The sequence below is a fragment of the Amblyomma mixtum genome, chromosome 10 (genome assembly GCF_055824585.1).
Source record: "Amblyomma mixtum isolate Tamu chromosome 10, ASM5582458v1, whole genome shotgun sequence".
NCBI classification, from domain to species: domain Eukaryota; kingdom Metazoa; phylum Arthropoda; class Arachnida; order Ixodida; family Ixodidae; genus Amblyomma; species Amblyomma mixtum.
This window is the reverse complement of record NC_143021.1, coordinates 77441506-77459098: the sequence shown is the minus strand read 5'-3', so window position 1 is coordinate 77459098 and position 17593 is coordinate 77441506. Positions and strand designations below refer to the sequence as shown.

Below are 17593 nucleotides of genomic sequence, written 5' to 3'. Positions count from 1 at the left end.
CACGAAAAGACACTGATGCGTCCCATAACTTTTTCCGAATGGACCTAACCCTTGCAGAAAAATCCTCTGTAATGAAGAAGGCAGAGCCCTTGAGTTTAGACACGTTTTTGAAAACCACACTCCTGTCGGTGAAGCTAGAAAGATTTAGAATAACTGGACGAATATAACCCTTGCGAGCTACACCGAGCCTGTGGAAGCGCTCAATACTGGGGCAGCTAATCTTCAACTTATCAGTAAATACAGATGAGATGCTAGTCAACAATGTGTTAGCGGTTTCGTTCGGATCTTCTGAAATGCCGTGTATGATAATGTTATTTCTCCGAGAGCGATTTTCTAGGTCATCGTTTTTTTTGCACCAGCTGTGTTACTTTGGAATTTAAAGAGTTAATTTCAGCCTGTAAATCACAAATTAGATTGGTATTTTTGGGCGTGGGTGAAGATTCTAATGCAGCCACATGCGACTCCAAAGCATCAAAGCAACTGGCAAAAGATTGCTTAATGTCTGCAATGTCACGGGCCAACTGATCCTGCCCTGCCAGTATTCTAGAGAACATGTCAAACACTGAGGAATTTGAAGAGATTTCGCTGTCAAGATTTACAGTGGAAGCACTCGTATCGTCAACCTCCCCGAGAGTGAGACTGGAACCACTCACAGACCGGGTTAAAGGTCTGCTACCAGATTGACTGTTTTTACTGGAGCTCGCTGGCTTTGATGGGGGGCCTGGATTGAGTTCCACGTCACCACTCAGGAGGAGATGACTTGCACAATAAAACGCGTGTATACACCAGGATACAAGAGTACGTGGGCAAGGGTACAGCAGCAAATATCGATCATCAGATCGGATACACTCAGCGCCAGAATAGTAACATACCTGCATGAAGAGCAAGCAGCGGTTAAACATGATGCCGGTGCCGCTGCAGCCTAGCCCACTGAAGAGTCGGTCCATGCACATGGCTTTTATATCCCTGGCAGGTGACGTCATTGACCAGCAGTGCAGCGAGATTGGCTGGTCCAACAAGAAGTTGGCGAGGTGACTGGATTGCAGACATTTGAAGAAAGCGGGAAGCCCGACGCTATCACGCAGGGTATCAGCTGGCAAGTCCAAGGGCAAGCACACGGTGGTATCCACGTGCCCATTCAGAAGCGAAGAAACCAAACCCGACCAGACGATTCCGCAGGGGCCGTAGTCAGCAAAACAAGCGATGAAATCCATGAAGAGCAAGCAGCGGTTAAACATGATGCCGGTGCCGCTGCAGCCTAGCCCAAGGCTTAAGGGCCCAAGGGGAGTCAGGCTGTGAGAGACACCGAAGGAGAGGGCTCCGGATCATTTCGACCACGTGGGTTTCTTCAATGAGCAATGATACTGCAAAGTACATGGCTGTCATGCTTGCCGCCAGGAGCAAACCCTGGTTCCCTGGCTCAGTAATCAAGTGCCTTGACCAGTAAGCCACCGCGGCGTGGAAATAAGGAAATAAATAAGTCAATGACTAAAACTCAGTTTTTTCTCAGCCCATACTATAACCCATAGCTCATCTGTGTCGCTGCTCCAATGCTGCAGTTGTGTACTTCACTCTGCAATAGTGAATGAAGTCGGATACCAGCCGCTTCTGTACGGACCCAAGCCCGACTCGGGTCCGCAGCTTTAAGCTCGAGCCCGGCCCGGGCCCGAAACTTCAAACCCGGCACAGGCCCGGCAAAACAAATCATATCCTGGCCCGGCCCGGGCTTTCGGGCTGGCCCGAGCCCGTGCAGTGCACTCATGGGTAATTTCTACCGCAAGATATATGCATGTTTCGCTACAAACACATACCTGTACCGCTGCACGTGATTAGACGGGCGGCACTGCCGGTAGCGCCAATCAGAACATTCCAACCATCCGTCTCGTCCGCCAGCATCAAAGTGATCGTACAACACCATTCCGCTCCATGCCCGGGCGGAGGCCGAAAGCGAGCGGATCTGCCAGGCAGGCGGACTGGCGGACCGCCCGACCAGACAATAGGCAACCGCCCCGTTCGGCGGGCGGGAGGAAAGTTGGTCAACTTCAACTTTCAAGCAGAAGAGCGGAACCGCCTGGCGACCGGATTGCAGCGATTGGCTGCTTTTTACGTGACGTCTGCCTCCACTTCTGCCGGGGTGAGATGGCCGTCCGTCGACTGAACCGGGGAGCGAGCCATAGGTCGTGGCTGTAGTGGTGGCAGCTATGCCGCGAAGCATATTATATTGGCCACATGTTGATATTACAAGTGTTCAGAGTGACTGCGAACTTCTCCGCGTGCAGCAGCAGCGAGCAGCGACAGTTTCCCAAGTTGAAATTGACGCTGATGTAGTTGACAGAGCACCTCTTCAAACCGACGCAAGACTGACGCGTTGGCGGTGTCGCAAAGTGTTTATATGGAGCTATTTGTGGCTGCTGCAAGCGTTCCTAATTCCTGCGAGGATCATCACGCACAGCGGTGAGCAACAGCTGCTCACGGTGAATTTCTGTGCGCATATGAGCTGCCTATCACAGTGACTAGTGTCCGCGTAGTGAAAGTGATTGCGATCGAAGCGAGTGCTTTTACGTCAAGGCAGTGAAATGTGCACCTGCGAGAGCTCACTACGCACGCCGTGCTTTCCGAATGCTGCTGAAATGAACGTGGCGTTGTGCAGCTAGTCGCATTCGTTGCGATGGTTGCAGTGATCGCGACCGAAGAATTCACATGACGTTTTTGCTGTGCATTCATTACCATTTTGATCGCGATTCGTGCTGGCACTGTGCTTGAGAATTGTCGCGTGTGTGACGTGACGCGAGCTTGGCTGCATGGCCGTCGGACTTTTCTGCGGCGACAACAGCGATGTCGCCATCCTTCTGCGCCTTGGTGCTCCATTCAATACATTTTGTGATGATGGGTGCTCGGGTTACGACTCGCCGGAGGAACTGTGTAACCTGTGTGAAAACATCGGTGCAGTGCAAATGTGTGTTTGGGAGCGTCATTTCTTTTCATTTCCTGCCGGCTGTGCGCACATTTGCCCGCAATAAATATCTGCGTGGTGAATGGGTGACTGAACACTTCCTCTAGCCTTTTCGGTTTAGGTTGTGACAACATGGTATTACCCGATTACAAACAAAAATCATTGCCGCATTTAAATCATGGCTGGTTGACAGTGTACAAATCTCTAATATGTGCCAACTCATAGGTCTGTTTTTCATGTGCATTTCAATTGATGTAGCGCAGAAAAAAAAAGTGCGGCAGCAGCTTATGCGCGATCAGAACTGACCACAGAGCAAGTTGGGCATAACGAGTCGATGAAAAACAAAAAAAAGTATTGAGAAAACCTTTGCCATTGGTTTTTTTCTCTTTTTGCTTAGCAGTGTTAAGTCAATATTGACAAATGCTTGACAGTATTAAGTTGAAGTGGGATGTTGGTTTCCACTGCAATCAGAAAAATGCAGTGGCCTTCAAGCACCTGATGGGCAATGGCAGTGTTTGTTGTTGATCTTGCTCACGGTCCTTTTCGATCCGGAGATCAGTGGTATGAAACTGGATGTGTTCACAACGGTATTGTTGCAGAGCTGCTCGTGAAATCGGCTTTATTGGTGTTAAGCAGTGGTTCAGCAGTGCTTCCTTACTTAGTCACAGCAATTTGTTTAACAAGACATTCTCGAAGCTTTCAGAAGATGTTGTCGATGCACTTGCATATGTCTATATGCCACCTTGATTTGCCTGTGACTGCTTGCTACAGACATGATTACTTGCAGACTGCAAAATGAGCCCCTGTGAAGCTGGTAAGGCTACACTAGGAACAAAGACGACGGTAACAACACCACTGCATAGGGTAGCAATTCTTGCTCTATTGTCGTCCCTTAGCACAGTTTTGACATGCCAACTTGCCACCGCTGCACCCCACAGTACACTATGATTAAGTTCTGTGAAATTTACATTAAGCAACAATGTGAGAGGAAGCAGGTTGGGTAGGCATATCTAGTGCATGCTGTGCAGACAGCTTCCTGCCTCATCATAGCCTGGCCACTCTGTTTCTTACCCTTCATCACCCAGCACGTATGGACCATTTTTGTGACATAGGCATCTGCTGCAAATCACCAAACACATTTCATACTCTTGCCCCTGCTAGATTGTTTTGGCCCATTAAGTTTTTTCATACAAATCGGCAAGCTTTTAGAAAACATTTCTGCAATAGCCAACTTTCTCTTGTTCTTCACGACATGCACATTGGCTGCAACGTCACCCTATGATCCTTTTTTCTTTTGCTTTGAAAAAGCATGCGATTCCTTTATGTAAAGCTGGTTTTCTCGTTCTTTAACTTGCATCCAATAGCTCCAAACTGGATCCAAGCTTAAACAGTGAGCCGTCGGCAGATTTCCCTTGCCAATTCTCATGCATCCTGCCTTTTCCTGCAATCTCGGACGTTCCCATGCCACTCTCTTGGACCTCAGCTTTTTATTACTTGCATTATTATCTTCCTGTCAGTGTTTTGTCACATGTTTTTACTGACAGCTCTATGGGGTCTGCCACCTTGCAATCAATACCAGCATTTCAGTTCTCCAAACAACATTTTACATGCTCTGGATTGGCCTGTTTGCAAATGTTACTAAGAATGCATAATATTTTTTTTTATTGTCAGCATTACATTTTGCCAACTTATAACATGTTCTGATAAAGGTATATTCACTGTATACTGGTTCAAATACCAAATAATCCTCATACACCCACCCACAACTTATGATATTTACACTCGACGTGTCCTTAGTATCACCGTCTTCCAAGTTGCTTGCTTTCAAATCCTCTGTGTGGCATCAGCTTGGGTATTCTAATGGCACATGCCACAAAAACTACCTTAACTAGAAACCTGGAATGAGTTCAGACCTGAGCCGCTTGTTTTATTCTCTCAGACTATTTTTGAAGCTCCAGTGTAACAGCACTAAAAGTGAATCTTCAAATTTCTGCATGTCGTGCAGAAACTGCAGATTTTTTTAACTGTTTATCGTCACATAAGCAACTAATCTGTTCTGACTCATGGTTCCTTCTGCACTAGTCGCACAAGCAGTGTTGTGCCTCAGTTAGCTCAGGCCACTGCATTTCAAGATTCATTTTTGTTTTTGCCACAAAAGGCTGGAATGGCCTTCCAACTCATAGGGCTTACTAACCTCTTGTCCTTTGAGCTAGTCACTGCAGAAATCCAAGCAGTAAATGATGATGTTCATCAATGAATTAGGTAAATCCCCCAAGGTGAAGATTTGTGATAATAATAATAATAATAATCTTTCTGAACATACAAAAAGACGGAAGCGCCGAAGCCACAAGTGGGCTTGTGCGGCGACAACCAGCAGCCGCGGCAATCTTCGCGCTACAGTGCACATGTTTGAGGAATAAGGGAGTAATTACTCATTAGCATCAACTCAAGTGAAGCCATAAGGCTACAAAGCAAATCTACAAAGCTTTCCTTTGTAGCGGTATGGCTGTACTTGGGTGCTAATGGTAAATTGCTTCTTATTAGTAAATTACAAACTCATCAAGTTCCTACTTGGTGTATCATGTTAGCTCACCACTAAAATATTGTCACTTAGTACTGTTTAGGTATAATAAATGCTAAAATAAGTTCTAATGAAGTGCTTAGCCACTTGCTCAGCTCAGCAAACCAATACAATTCTATCTTATTTGTAAGAGCTTTCCTCACAATCTATTTCAAGTAATATCGGGGCATATTCACACAATAGTTTTGTCGGACGGTATACAGTTGCATTTAGGCTAACTTGCACACTGCACAAGCTAGGTCTAGCCAGCTAAACATGTGCACTGAAAAGCTAAGCATGCATTACTGTGCCTATCTGTCTCAGTCTTTCCTTGGCGCTTCTCTCTTATCGTCTCTTCAGCTAAGCAAGACATCGACTTCATAACATGGCTCAGTGAGAATGCTGCAAATGCATACTTATGCATGTGACTTTTATATGTTCAAGATAGTGTCAACAGGACTGCTGGTTCATCTTAAACTCAAAAGCCGTCAACTTTAAGTTACAGTATAGAGATGCCAGAAATGACAAAAGCTATCACTGCTTTTCTGTTTTCCTTCGGCCTAACTTCAGATTGGTCTTTTCCAGATTTCTGTTGCCTGTCTATGCCTCAGTTAATTTCTTTCTTTGAAAGCAGACTGGCAGTGATGTAGGTATGTTTTACTGAACATGCTGATAGTCAGCAACAAATAGCACTTAAAATTCAGCATATGCTGAGTGGTATGAACATCAGTTAACTGTTAGCAATGCTCACTTTTGCTTGCTACCTTGGGAACTGGTCATCATTACATTCCGCCATTCTACATTTTACTGATCAGTGAAAATAACTTCAGACATGCTTTAAGGCTGTATCAGAGCATATATACCTGTCACATACTTAAACGCCTTATTTGTAATTTCATTTTATTGCACGACATCATATATCTTCCTTACTGGAAATCTAATTTTACAAATTCTGCTTGATATGTTAGTGTTTGCTCAAGATAACCATGTAATATGGCCATCGTACCCTGTTTTCCTGACTGTACAAGTATTCTTTCTCAGCCTAAGCCGGGAGCCGTGGCCATGTAAACCCTTAAAATTGATTCTTGCATTTACTCTACCTGTAATCCAGTTTACTGGCTCCGACATCTGATTATATTTATATTAATGAGAATGGCATGTACAGGCTTTTATGCAATACAAAGGCACCCACTTTGTTTTGTATTCACAGCAACATTTGAGAATGCTTTGGAGTTGCACAGAGTATATGCCAGCTTGTTTTGTACATGGTGACAATGACATGGCCTTCAGCAGAACTTCCCATGCTTGTTTTCAACACTGCATTCTGGCTTGTGCAACTGCAATATGAGCTCAGGAAGGTATGCTATATCACACCTTGACGGCCCGCTGTTACTGTGCAGAACAAAGCCATGCACTTTTAGCCCAGTGATGCACGTCTAAGCCCCTTTGTAGCCACATAGTGCTATTTCTATTTTGACTTTAATAATGGGCTGAAAAACATAACAAAAATAAATTGCTATTGTTGCATTTTTACTGTTCTGTGAAATGCAGAACTGCTTTTATTACAACTGATTTTACGTGTTCCAATTAACTGGAAACATAATTTCTCATGTCCATTAACATTTGTGTTTGACAGCAGTGTCGTGCTAAATTGTGAATGTTAAATGCATGCACAATTCACACACACACATATATTGATTAGGTAAGCATATTACAGTGACTGCAAAATTCTTGGGAACGGCTGGAAGTCCAATTATTGTTTTTTCTCTGTCAGCAATGCAAAAACACTGCAGTGTGCTATTTTGAATAACTAACTAAAAAATTTTAAGTATGTACTCTTAACTATTTAGAAAAATGTGATTATACCGATTGTAATTACGGACGTTTGTTAGCAGCCTATGCTGCAGCCTGGCCCGATCGAAAATTCGCAGTAAGAATCGCGTCGTCGTTGTGAAGTCGTCGGGGCAGCGTAGCTTTCAGAGCAGGCAGCATTGTTATTTTGAGGCAGAAATCACGGGCCGTTGTGAGAACGTATCGTCGAAGGGGGACGCGATGTGACGCGTTTTTCAGTCTCTTGGGTAGAAATGATCAAAACGTATCGTTTCCGACGGCATCGCTTCGGATCAGCAGACTCGCCTTCGATCTTGGAAGGTTTTGTCGCGAATTGTTTTGCGGCCGTCAGGGTCGTCTGAACAGAGATTCGTGCCGTCCCAGCCCGAATCACAGCCAACCACGAGTCTACCTTCGACGAAAATCCCGCAGCGAAAGAAACGTTGACGCAACGAATATTGTCTTGAATACGCCGCATTTAATATGGGTAATTTCTACCGCAAGATATCTGCGTGTTTCGCTACAAACACATGCCTGTACCGCTGCAGGCGATTAGGCGTGCGGCACTGCCGGGAGCGCCAGTCGGAACGTTCGAACCATCCGTCTCGTCCGCCAGCAGCAAAGTGATCGTACAACACCATTCCGCCCCACGCCCGAGCGGAGGCTGAAAGCGAGCGGTCCGCTTGCTGGCGGATCCGCCCAAAAAACGATCGTACAACGGCCGTTAAGCTGCTAAGCAGTCGCGCTGCTCGCCACCATGCTACATCAACAGACACATCGAAATACAAAAGCGAGTGAGCAGATTCCGTAAGTACTTAGGAAATCAAGTGCGAATGCAGCGCGAGAGTAGCTAATCACCAGCATTTACACAGCTCCGATCGAGCAACCAGCCGCAACTATCCGCTTGAACGCGCGCCGCCATATTGGATTTCTGGATTTACTTGTTTGAGCTTGGCTCGGGGAGTTTTGGGCAATCCATGCGTTTACCGCCTCTCCCAGGTACCGCCACCATCGCGGTACCGTTATTCTTGTTCTTGCTGTCCTGGTCAAGTTCAGTAGTATTTGGTCCTGGTCAACACACTAATTAATTGAAAGTTTGAAAGAAAGTAGGTAAGTGTAGCTAACCGGTAAATGTGAGCTCTGTGATTACTCAGTACTTGTAAACTGGCATTCTGTTTAGCACAACTTAATACCACAGTACAGAAGTTCTGTCCATTTCCCTAAGAAGGTAATTTAGAGCCTCGCGCCGCATGCGCGCCCTAAGTTTTTACGGAAGTTACGAAAAAGCTTAATTCCTCAGCAACCCAAGCATGCAGCCTCATTCCCAAGTGTGCTCTGCACTTACCTGCGTGACTGCCGCGACCTGCTTGATGTAGCATCTCACAATGTGAGACCGCGCCTTTGTCTTCTAGCTTCCTTCGAAAGCTTCAGTTTGCTGACGGTGCACCCCTGTACCTGCTTGTTAATGTGTCGTCCGTGCTGCAAGTTTGGAATAGCTTGCGTTTGCAGACTCGCACAGCTGCGAAGATGAACGCACGAGAGTATATTCGCGACATAAGGCAACCAGAGACGAGACGCGGTAATGCGAGTGTGCTGAGTCACCTAGATGGCTTGAAAAGTTGTCACGTGTGCGTATGTCATTGAATGGTGGTGGAGACGGGGCTCCAGCTCACCTATTTTAATTTCTCCCGGCCGGAGGTGTTACGTTTCCGGGTGAATTTCCGTCGCACAAGCATACATGATTCAGCGCGATACAGGGTAAGAACGAAAAAAAAAACCATGTCATATGTGGCTAGCCCCGCCTCATGTAAATGGGACAGCAAAACTGTCAAGCAACTCATAATATATTACAGAAATTCAGGACATATCATACTGAGGATAAAAAGGGAAAGAAGAAAAATTGGTGGGGGGGCTTTAGTTAAGCCTGGCCAGGCTTAACTAAAGCTAAGCCCCCACCGCCCGCGCGAGCCAGTCTGCAAGCGTGACGGTGCAAGTTGCAGCGAACGCGCCGTGCATTGTGAGCTATGAAATGGCCAAAGGTGATAGACGCAAACGCGACGAGGTTTATTCGCCACTGAGCGGTAAAAGAAGATAGGCAAGTATTTTACTTATCTTTTGCCTCTCAGTGGCGAATAAAACTCGTGGCATTTGCGTTTGTCACCTTTCGCCATTTCATAGCTCAGAATGCACGGCGCGTTCGCTGCAACTTGCACCGTCACGCTTGCAGACTGGCTCGCGCGGGCGCCGCAACCACCGTGGACTTATTGGCCTGCCGGTGCATTGAGGTCTTCGCGCCTTGCCAGCAGCTAATTTCATTCATTCAAGCCACGGTTGAGAGCAGCACAATCGTGGCGCGTGAATGCGCTAGTCACTTGATTTTTTTTTTTTTTGTACTTCGCAGGGTTTCCTTGGAGCTCGGAAAAAAGATACACGTGAGGCGCTTTCTTTACCGCAAATCAATGGAATGGCGGTTTCTGAAGATGCTTTCCAACTTTGCTTTTGACATTTGCTGTCTAAAGTCAATATTTATGCGGCTAGAAAAATTATCTTAATTGCTAATTAATTGCAAAACAAAAAATTGCCTATGATGTGCAAGCCGGTTGGTAGATGTAGGTAAGTGGTTTCTCTGGCCTACCTCAAATATTTTATTTTTTAACCTTTGGCTAAAGTTAGTGTGGACACAGCAGTTGTTTTACCGCAGGCCAGCAATGTTATATTCCATGTGCTTATGTAATTTATGGTTAAACATTATTAAAAACTGTGGCTTACAGAGCAGATATAGCTTTATTATCCTAAATCTGTATATAGAAAAGTATGAGCATGCAGTGTATGGCAGATTTTAAACAAATGCAAAAGGTTTTTTATGTTTGAAACCTCTTTTAAAGTGACTGTGGAATAACCCTTAACTGAATGTCAATAATGAAGGTATGAGGAAAATGATAAAATGAAATGACATGCACATTTGTGACAGAAGCAGTAGCGGCTCATAGCTTGCATAGTTTAGTACATTGGTAGTTAGTGTGTTAATCTTGTAGCATACGCTCAAGAAAAGGGCTCCTAATGCTTTTATTGCTGCATATAAAACAACTTCAGAGTCTCCCTTTTTTCTTTTAGCGACTCCAAAGTCTTCTTTTGTATTTGTCTACTTTATGCACAATAAGGATTCAATTCAGGTCAACTTCAGCCATCCTAGTAGAGGCTATGGTTAGTGCCTCAGCATGGCATTTGTGTACGGTATCTGTTAAGTGGTACATGTCTGGTTTCCTCTTCCAGTGGCAGTGCAAACCATGGCGGATGGGGCGGTAAAAGTTGCTGTCAGGGTGCGGCCACCCTTTCCAGAGGAGCAAACCCAGTGCGAGGAAGGCTTCATTGAGATGATGCCCGAGAGAGCTCAGCTCATTGTGGCCCGTGAGCATGGCTTCAGCTTTGACTACGTATTCAACACAAGCACGACGCAGGAAGACCTCTATGCTTGCTGTGTTTCTGATCTCATAGGGAAGATTACCACTGGTGAGTCGTACATTGTGAATGATACACACTAAAGCTGCCTTGAATGATTGCTAATTTAATTGCAGCGCAAAAAAGCATTTTTTTGTTGGTGTTTGTTACTTCGCTGATCAAACTTGTAAATGGAAAAAAAGTTTTTCAGAAGTTCGGTTCCCCTGTCACAGAACTCATTTAGTTCTACCCTAGGAGGATATAAAAAAAACTGCTGGAGTGTAGACGGCGCAGTGGAAGTGAAGCCGCACGGCGCCATCTTGTGGTCGGCAAGAAAGCGCTAGGCTGCTGCACGCTTCGAGGCTGCTAGGATGCCGCACGGCGTTTTGCGTGCAGTGCTGTGAATTTTCTTGTGCAAAACAACGTCTTTGTGAACTCGAGTGCTTTAAAACGCGGATTCAGCAAGCATGGTGGCATCATGCGTAGCATAAGGATGCACAACCGTGTGAATTCGGCACCGGGAATTACATTCCATAGGTGAGTGTGAGAGAGCTGTTCTTAGAAGTTGGCGTGGTGTCCGTTTTGTTTATGGGCAGTTGACACTAGTAATCGTTATGTCGGAGATATTTAAAATTTAAAACAGCGTATCATTAGCAGGTTTCCTAAGGATGCTCAGGAACGATGTGTTTGGGAACAAGCAGTTCGCAGGGAAAGTTGGCAGCCTAAAAAAGAAGATCGCCTCTGTTCAGAACACTTTACATCGGATTGCTTTGATTGAACTGGCCAGACTACACGGCTGCAACCTGGGTCAGTGCCTACTTTGTTTCCTGCCTTTCCAAGCCATCTCCAGATACTGGTAGGTGAGCGAAGAATGGTTCGTGCCGTTGTTCGGCATAAAATCATGCAACATGAACGACGGCAGGTGCAAATACGCTGAAGGTGTGTACTGTGCTTCTCATTTTTTGTAGCAAGATGTATTTAGTAGCTTTACAATGAAAAAATTTCTTTAATGGAGTGATGAACATTTGGACTGTGTCTCTTGAGGTTTTTTTTTTTGCATGCCCTCGCTTGCTCGCCCTTTACTTACGCACCCCATTGAAATATGGATTTTGAAAAAATGAAATCAGCGTTCTAGGGCTTATCAAAAGAGGACGCTACAAATGCAGCATACTCGGACTCGTTCAGCAGTTACTGTTCAGTTGCTGTGCTCTATGACATCGTCTCTTTTACCTTTGTTTCATGAAAAGGCACGAACTATATGATTGAGGGTAGTCAAACAGGAAAAGAAATCGCCGCACAGTTACGAGTTTGTAGAGGAATGATCGAGCACTAGCTGCTGTGTGATCGTAAAAGAGTGGAAATCTAGTAGAGTGCTAACCATTCGGCCATGCCAGCGGTGGCCTAGTGGTTGGAGCCTTCGCCTTCTATCCGTGAGGTGCTGGGAAGCACGGCAAGTGGTAGGTTATAACCTTGTAGATGGGCTTGCTGCAGCAGATAGTGGCGCAAAATGGAGAAAAAGAGCTAAGGAAAGCTAACGCTTCGAAACTTTTATTTCAGGCAAAAAGGAAGCGACCACCACCGAAGCTGCGAGTGGCTCCAGTTGCTTGCTGACGACCTCGAAACACCTGGGTGTGAGGAAGCAGGCCCGACAGCTTCACCTACGAAGCAGTGGTATAAGGAGAAACTGCAAGCCTCAGAGGAAGAAACGCTGCATCTTAGGAAAAGGATAAAGGCACTACAGCAAAGCGAGCGAAGGCTGACAAGAAAAAATCAAACAGCCGAACAAATTATTAGGGAACTAAAAAAAAAACCTTCCATCTGAGGAAGGTTCTCAGGTATTTGAGACGACATTTTCTCCCCATATTCAATAACTACTGTGCAGAGCAACAGCAGAAACAAAAGGGAAGTACCTCCGTACGTTTGCGCTGACTTTGCATTTTTACTTGCCAGCCCCGTATCAATATGTTCGCTCCAAATTCAACGATGCCTTGCCTTCCCAGTGCACACTCAGGGGATGGTACAGAAGTGTTGATGGACGTCCAGGCTTCACAGATGGAGCATTTTCCTTTAAGCTGGTTAAAGGTCGCACACAAGTGCTGTACTGCGCTCTTGTTGTAGACGACATGGCTATTAGGAAGCACGTCGAGCTTGTCGGCGGCAAGGTGGTACTTTATGTTCACTTTGGAACAGGCCTTGAGAATGACAGCCTCCCTGAAGCCAGCTATGCATGTGTTTTCATTGCTGTAGGCATCAATATGAGGCTAAAAATTTCAGTCGGTTACTTTTTATTGACTCACTCATGGGCGCAGAGAGGGCTGAGTTGGCAAAATAATGCATCGAAAGGCTGGCGTCCGCTGGAGTTGTGATGATTAGCCTAACATTTGATGGGGCATCATCGAATTTCATGATGGCAGAATGTCTCGGAGCAGAGTTGTGCCCTGACTCTCCCCAGTTTTCTGCAGCTTTTAACAGCCCAGCTGATAAATCAAAGGATGTACGGATCATTCTAGATGCTTGCCACATGATAAAGCTGGTCAAAAACATGCTGGCGACCTTAAGCCACGTCATTGATGCTGAAGGCCATCACGTGAAGTGGGCCTGTATAAAGGCACTGGATGCTTTGCAGCAGGAAGAGGGCTCCCAGCTTCGTAAACAAGCTCACGAAACTTCACATTCAGTGGGAGAAACAAGATGAAAGTCTGACTTGCAGTGCAAGCACTCAGTTCGTCGGTCGCTGATGCCTTGGATTTCTGCGAAAACTTCCTACAAGTGCAACAGTTTAGAGGAGCAAGTGCCACGGTGAAGTTTGTGAGGCTCTTTGATCGGTTGTTTGACCTCCTCAACTTGAGAAATCCTATGTCAAGATCTTACAAGGGTGCTCTGCGAAAGCAGAACGAGGCTTGTTGGAAACCGTTTTTCGCTGAAGCTCAGGAATACATCAAAGGACTGAAGGATCCATCTGGGCGTCATATTTTGGAAGGACCAAAAAAGACAGGATTTGTAGGCTTCCTGATCTGCATGAAAAGCACAGAAAACATATATAATGACCTCATCGGTAAAGGTCACCTGAACTACCTTTTGATGCGCAAAATGAGTCAAGATCACGCAGAAGTTTTCCTAGGCTGCATTCGTGGACGAGGTGGGTTCAACAACAACCCCACAGCTGCTCAGTTCACTACGGCATACAAGCACCTTCTTGTGCAAACTGAAATAAAGTCATCCCTTTGTGGCAACTGCTCACAGGATATTGTTTCCATCCTCAGTGCATCTGCAAGGGCAGTTCAGGATTACTCATCTGCGGATATAACAATGACAAGGAAGTCAGAAGTTTCGGAGGTTGTCTAGTTGGAAGACCTCCACTACACCACTCGTATTGACTATTCGAAAGCCTCTTCACTCTCCGTGAGTTCTGTGTCATCCTATATCGCAGGCTTTGTTGCCAGGAAGATTGCCGCAGGAAGCACGTGCGTACAGTGCATTGCAGTTCTGCATACGAGTGATCGACCGCCTTTGGTGAGACTGAAGAACCGAGGCGGGCTGATTTCACAATTGCAGGATGTGATCGCACTCGGTGAAGCAACAAAGAAAGGGCTGCGTCGGCTGGCGGCAGAGTCTAAAAAGGTGAAAGCAATCCACGGAAGGACAAAGCAGCTAGTCTTAGAGGTACTGAGCCAAACAGCAAAAAAAAATAGTTTTCCCTGCTGGATAATTATCTTCTGGACTTTTACACGCTCGACAACCATGTATATAATTTATGCAAGCAAGTAGTCGAGTACTACATCAAGATAAGACCACCACGTGACAAAGGAGAAAAACAGAAAGATGGTTGAGGAGAAGGTGAGAGCAGTTCTCTCAAGGCTGGTTATTTTCAAAAACCAGTAAAATGACAAGCTGACGAACGCAACTATCCCGAATCATGAACGGCAAAAAACCCATAATTAAATGCACCCTTTTTCCTGAAAAACTTCAAATAAATGGTGAATATTTTTTTATTTGCTGTTTGATGTCTCATGAACTAGAATTGTTCTATCAAGGCTGGTTATTTTCAAAAACCAGTAAAATGACAAGCTGGCGAACGCAACTGTCGTGAAACGTGAATGGCGATAAACCCATAATTAAATGCACCATTCTTGCCTGAAAACTTGAACTAAATGGTGAATATTTCTTTTCATTGCTCTTTTATGTCTCATGAACTAGAATTACTCAAAAAAGTGCTGCAAGGCTGCATTGACTGTGGTGTCAAGGTGGTGTGCTAAGTGCTTTTTGCCCACCACAAGATGGCAGCCACTGGCTTCATGCCGGCCCATTGGTAAGTATAGGAGGCTTCCACTCCAGCAGTTTTTTTATATCCTCCTAGGTTCTACCATGTATGGAACTTATGGCTTGCGGTTTTTGAGAAGGTTTGTATGTAGGCATGCTTATAGGTACTACGGAAAAGAGCAGGGGGGCCTGTAGACGAAGACAATGCCTGATTTTCTGCTTGCATTTCACAAGCAGGTGCTCTGCCTGAAGGATGCGTATTTTGAGAATCCACTTCAGCCCCTTAATGCTCAGTGCTGTCCCAGTATTGCATTGCCGTGGTCTTTACCACAGACTCTTGTTCACCCAGGCTACAACTGCTGCGTTCTGATGTACGGCCAGACAGGCTCTGGCAAGACGTACACGATGGGCACCAACTATGGCCAGAGCCAAGTGGCCGCAGCCAACCCTGGCATCATCCCCAGGGCTTTGCGAGACCTGTTCTCAGGCCTGGCACAGCAGCCGGAAGGCCGCTGGACCGTGAGGGTCTCCTTCCTGGAAATCTACAACGAGAGCGTCTTTGACCTCCTGGCGGGCCCCAGGGATCGAGAGGCCGTCCCCATTCGTGAAGTGGGCAAGGTCATTGTGGTGGGTGGCACCCTTTCTCCCAGGGTTTCACCCATTTACTGCGGGGTTGTTCTGAATATCTTAACGTATGGACCATCGTGTTGCCCCAGTGTAATGTTCCTTTGAGAAGCGGAAATTGTTGCAGGGCTTACGCACATAAACCTGAAAAAGCCTCTTATTATTTTCATTGCATAAGGCCATTCATTTAATCTTTCCTGGACTCCTGCCAGTCGGCATTAAGGTGCGACTTTTTGCAACATTAAGATCTAGAGTCCCTGTGATGGAGTCTTACAAGCGACACAACTTTGCATTGTGCACAAAGTTATGTTGCTGTGAAGTCACATGTGACTGCAGTGTATATGCATCCTTAGGGACTAGTTCATTTTAAGTTTGTTTGCACTGCACTTGGGAGTAAAAGCGTGGTCACCTCAACTTGACAGCGTTGTTTCATAACGGTAACATTAGTACTGCCTGCATATGTCTGTGAGACTGTGAGTGATGCAACAGTGACCATATTCCCAGGGCAAGGTAAAAACACGACACATATGACAAGTTCTGATTTCACTGCTCTGTCTGATGTGCATCTCAAAGTGGAGCACTTTGCCACCAGTTGGTAGGCTGGCACCATTTACTACTTGAAACAGGTTCCACGCTCACCTAAGCCCTCCCCTCTTTCAGTGCGTGAGGTGCAGACACTGCCGAAAATCATTTTGCTTGATGACGTGCCATGAAGTAGGCCAGCCGTTGCTTCACTCTAGGCAATGCTACAGCCTGGTCAAAAGTGGTGCTTATGCCACTAAGATTTGTTGATGGTTCATAGTCAGAATGGAGCTAAGCACCCAAGGAAGAATGGCGAGGGGTGGGAAATAGGGAGGGGTAAAGGAAGTGTTAGTATTTTCTCGCATAATGATCCCACCTCCAAATTTTGTTGGCAAAACTCAATTTTTTTATTCCCCACGTAATTATCGCACCCCGAACTTACCGCTGCGATTTGTCGACGATGTCGAGTCTAGCCGACGATGATCGTACTTGCCATCTGTCTGAGAGATGGCACGTGCAGCTGACCATTATGTCAGCATTATGTCAGCACTATAGCGGCAGCTGCCTGTTGGTTGACCTGCGGTCACACAGGCAGTCCAAAAGCGGTTACGCTTAATCGCGGATACCAAACTTAACTGCAGTTATCTCAAATCACGGTTCGCCGTTGTCGCAAGGCTCGTCACCGTTCTGGGTTGCGGTGCAACGAACGAAGTGACGTGGTGATCGGGCTAAACTTTCTTGTTCTCATAAATAATAAGCCCTGGGATATGGGAACGTCAAAAATGAATCCTCCTTGAGGATCGCGGGCCTGTACCGAGTTGCTGGTAGGAGTAATAACTGCGATACAAGCTAGTTTTACGTTCAGAGCCGCGTAGCAGCTGTCGCCGTTGCAGTGCGACTGACCCGCCAGCATGCCAGCTCCGCTGATAAGACGTCGCTGAAATCGATCGTATATATTTCTTTTAATATGAAACAATTCGATTGTCAGTAAGGCAGCACCATAAGTAGAATATTCATTATAGCGTTGGTCAATTCAAAAGCGCCGTCCATCATTGCGGCACCATTGCGGTAAGCGCGCGCAATCCAGTGCTCCGAGCGTTGCGAACGTGTCACATAAGTACAGTCTTTGTCAAAAGTAACCGGGCTGCATGGTTTGCTTCTAGCTCGTACTGTGGAGCCCTTGTGACTTTCCTAAAAACCAAAAGTTGATGGAAGGTAAGAAGACCCCCAGTCCTTGCCTTTAACGGCCATTTCAGCTTTAGGGAAGCTGTAAGTGCTCCACTGTACGGGCTAGAAGCAAACCATGCAGCCTGGTTACTTTTGACAAAGACTATACATCAGTGATGTGGCAGGGACCGGAGATTTTTCGTGTAACGGTGGTAAAATGCGTAGCTTGAGCGCCACGG

At 45.9% G+C, this 17593-nt stretch overlaps 2 protein-coding genes across 4 annotated transcripts in view; one reads left to right on the top strand and one right to left on the bottom strand.

The window, feature by feature from the left end:
• Positions 1-8263, bottom strand: part of LOC149326199 (uncharacterized) — a 21978-nt gene extending 13715 nt beyond the window's left edge. The window contains exon 1 of the mRNA XM_089563385.1: positions 8159-8263. The gene's annotated coding sequence lies outside the window, so the exon portion shown is untranslated. The remainder of the gene's footprint in view (positions 1-8158) is intronic.
• Positions 8189-17593, top strand: part of LOC149326198 (chromosome-associated kinesin KIF4-like) — a 23226-nt gene continuing 13821 nt past the window's right edge. For 2 of the 3 annotated variants that reach the window (XM_089563836.1, XM_089563834.1), the window contains exons 1-4: positions 8189-8453; positions 9745-9775; positions 10617-10853; positions 15391-15668. In XM_089563836.1, the coding sequence (XP_089419962.1) occupies positions 10631-10853; positions 15391-15668 (501 nt within the window). In that variant the 5' untranslated portion in view covers positions 8189-8453; positions 9745-9775; positions 10617-10630. Of the gene's footprint in view, positions 8454-9735; positions 9957-10616; positions 10854-15390; positions 15669-17593 lie in introns of those variants that run through there. The other variant, XM_089563835.1, reaches the window with a different exon arrangement.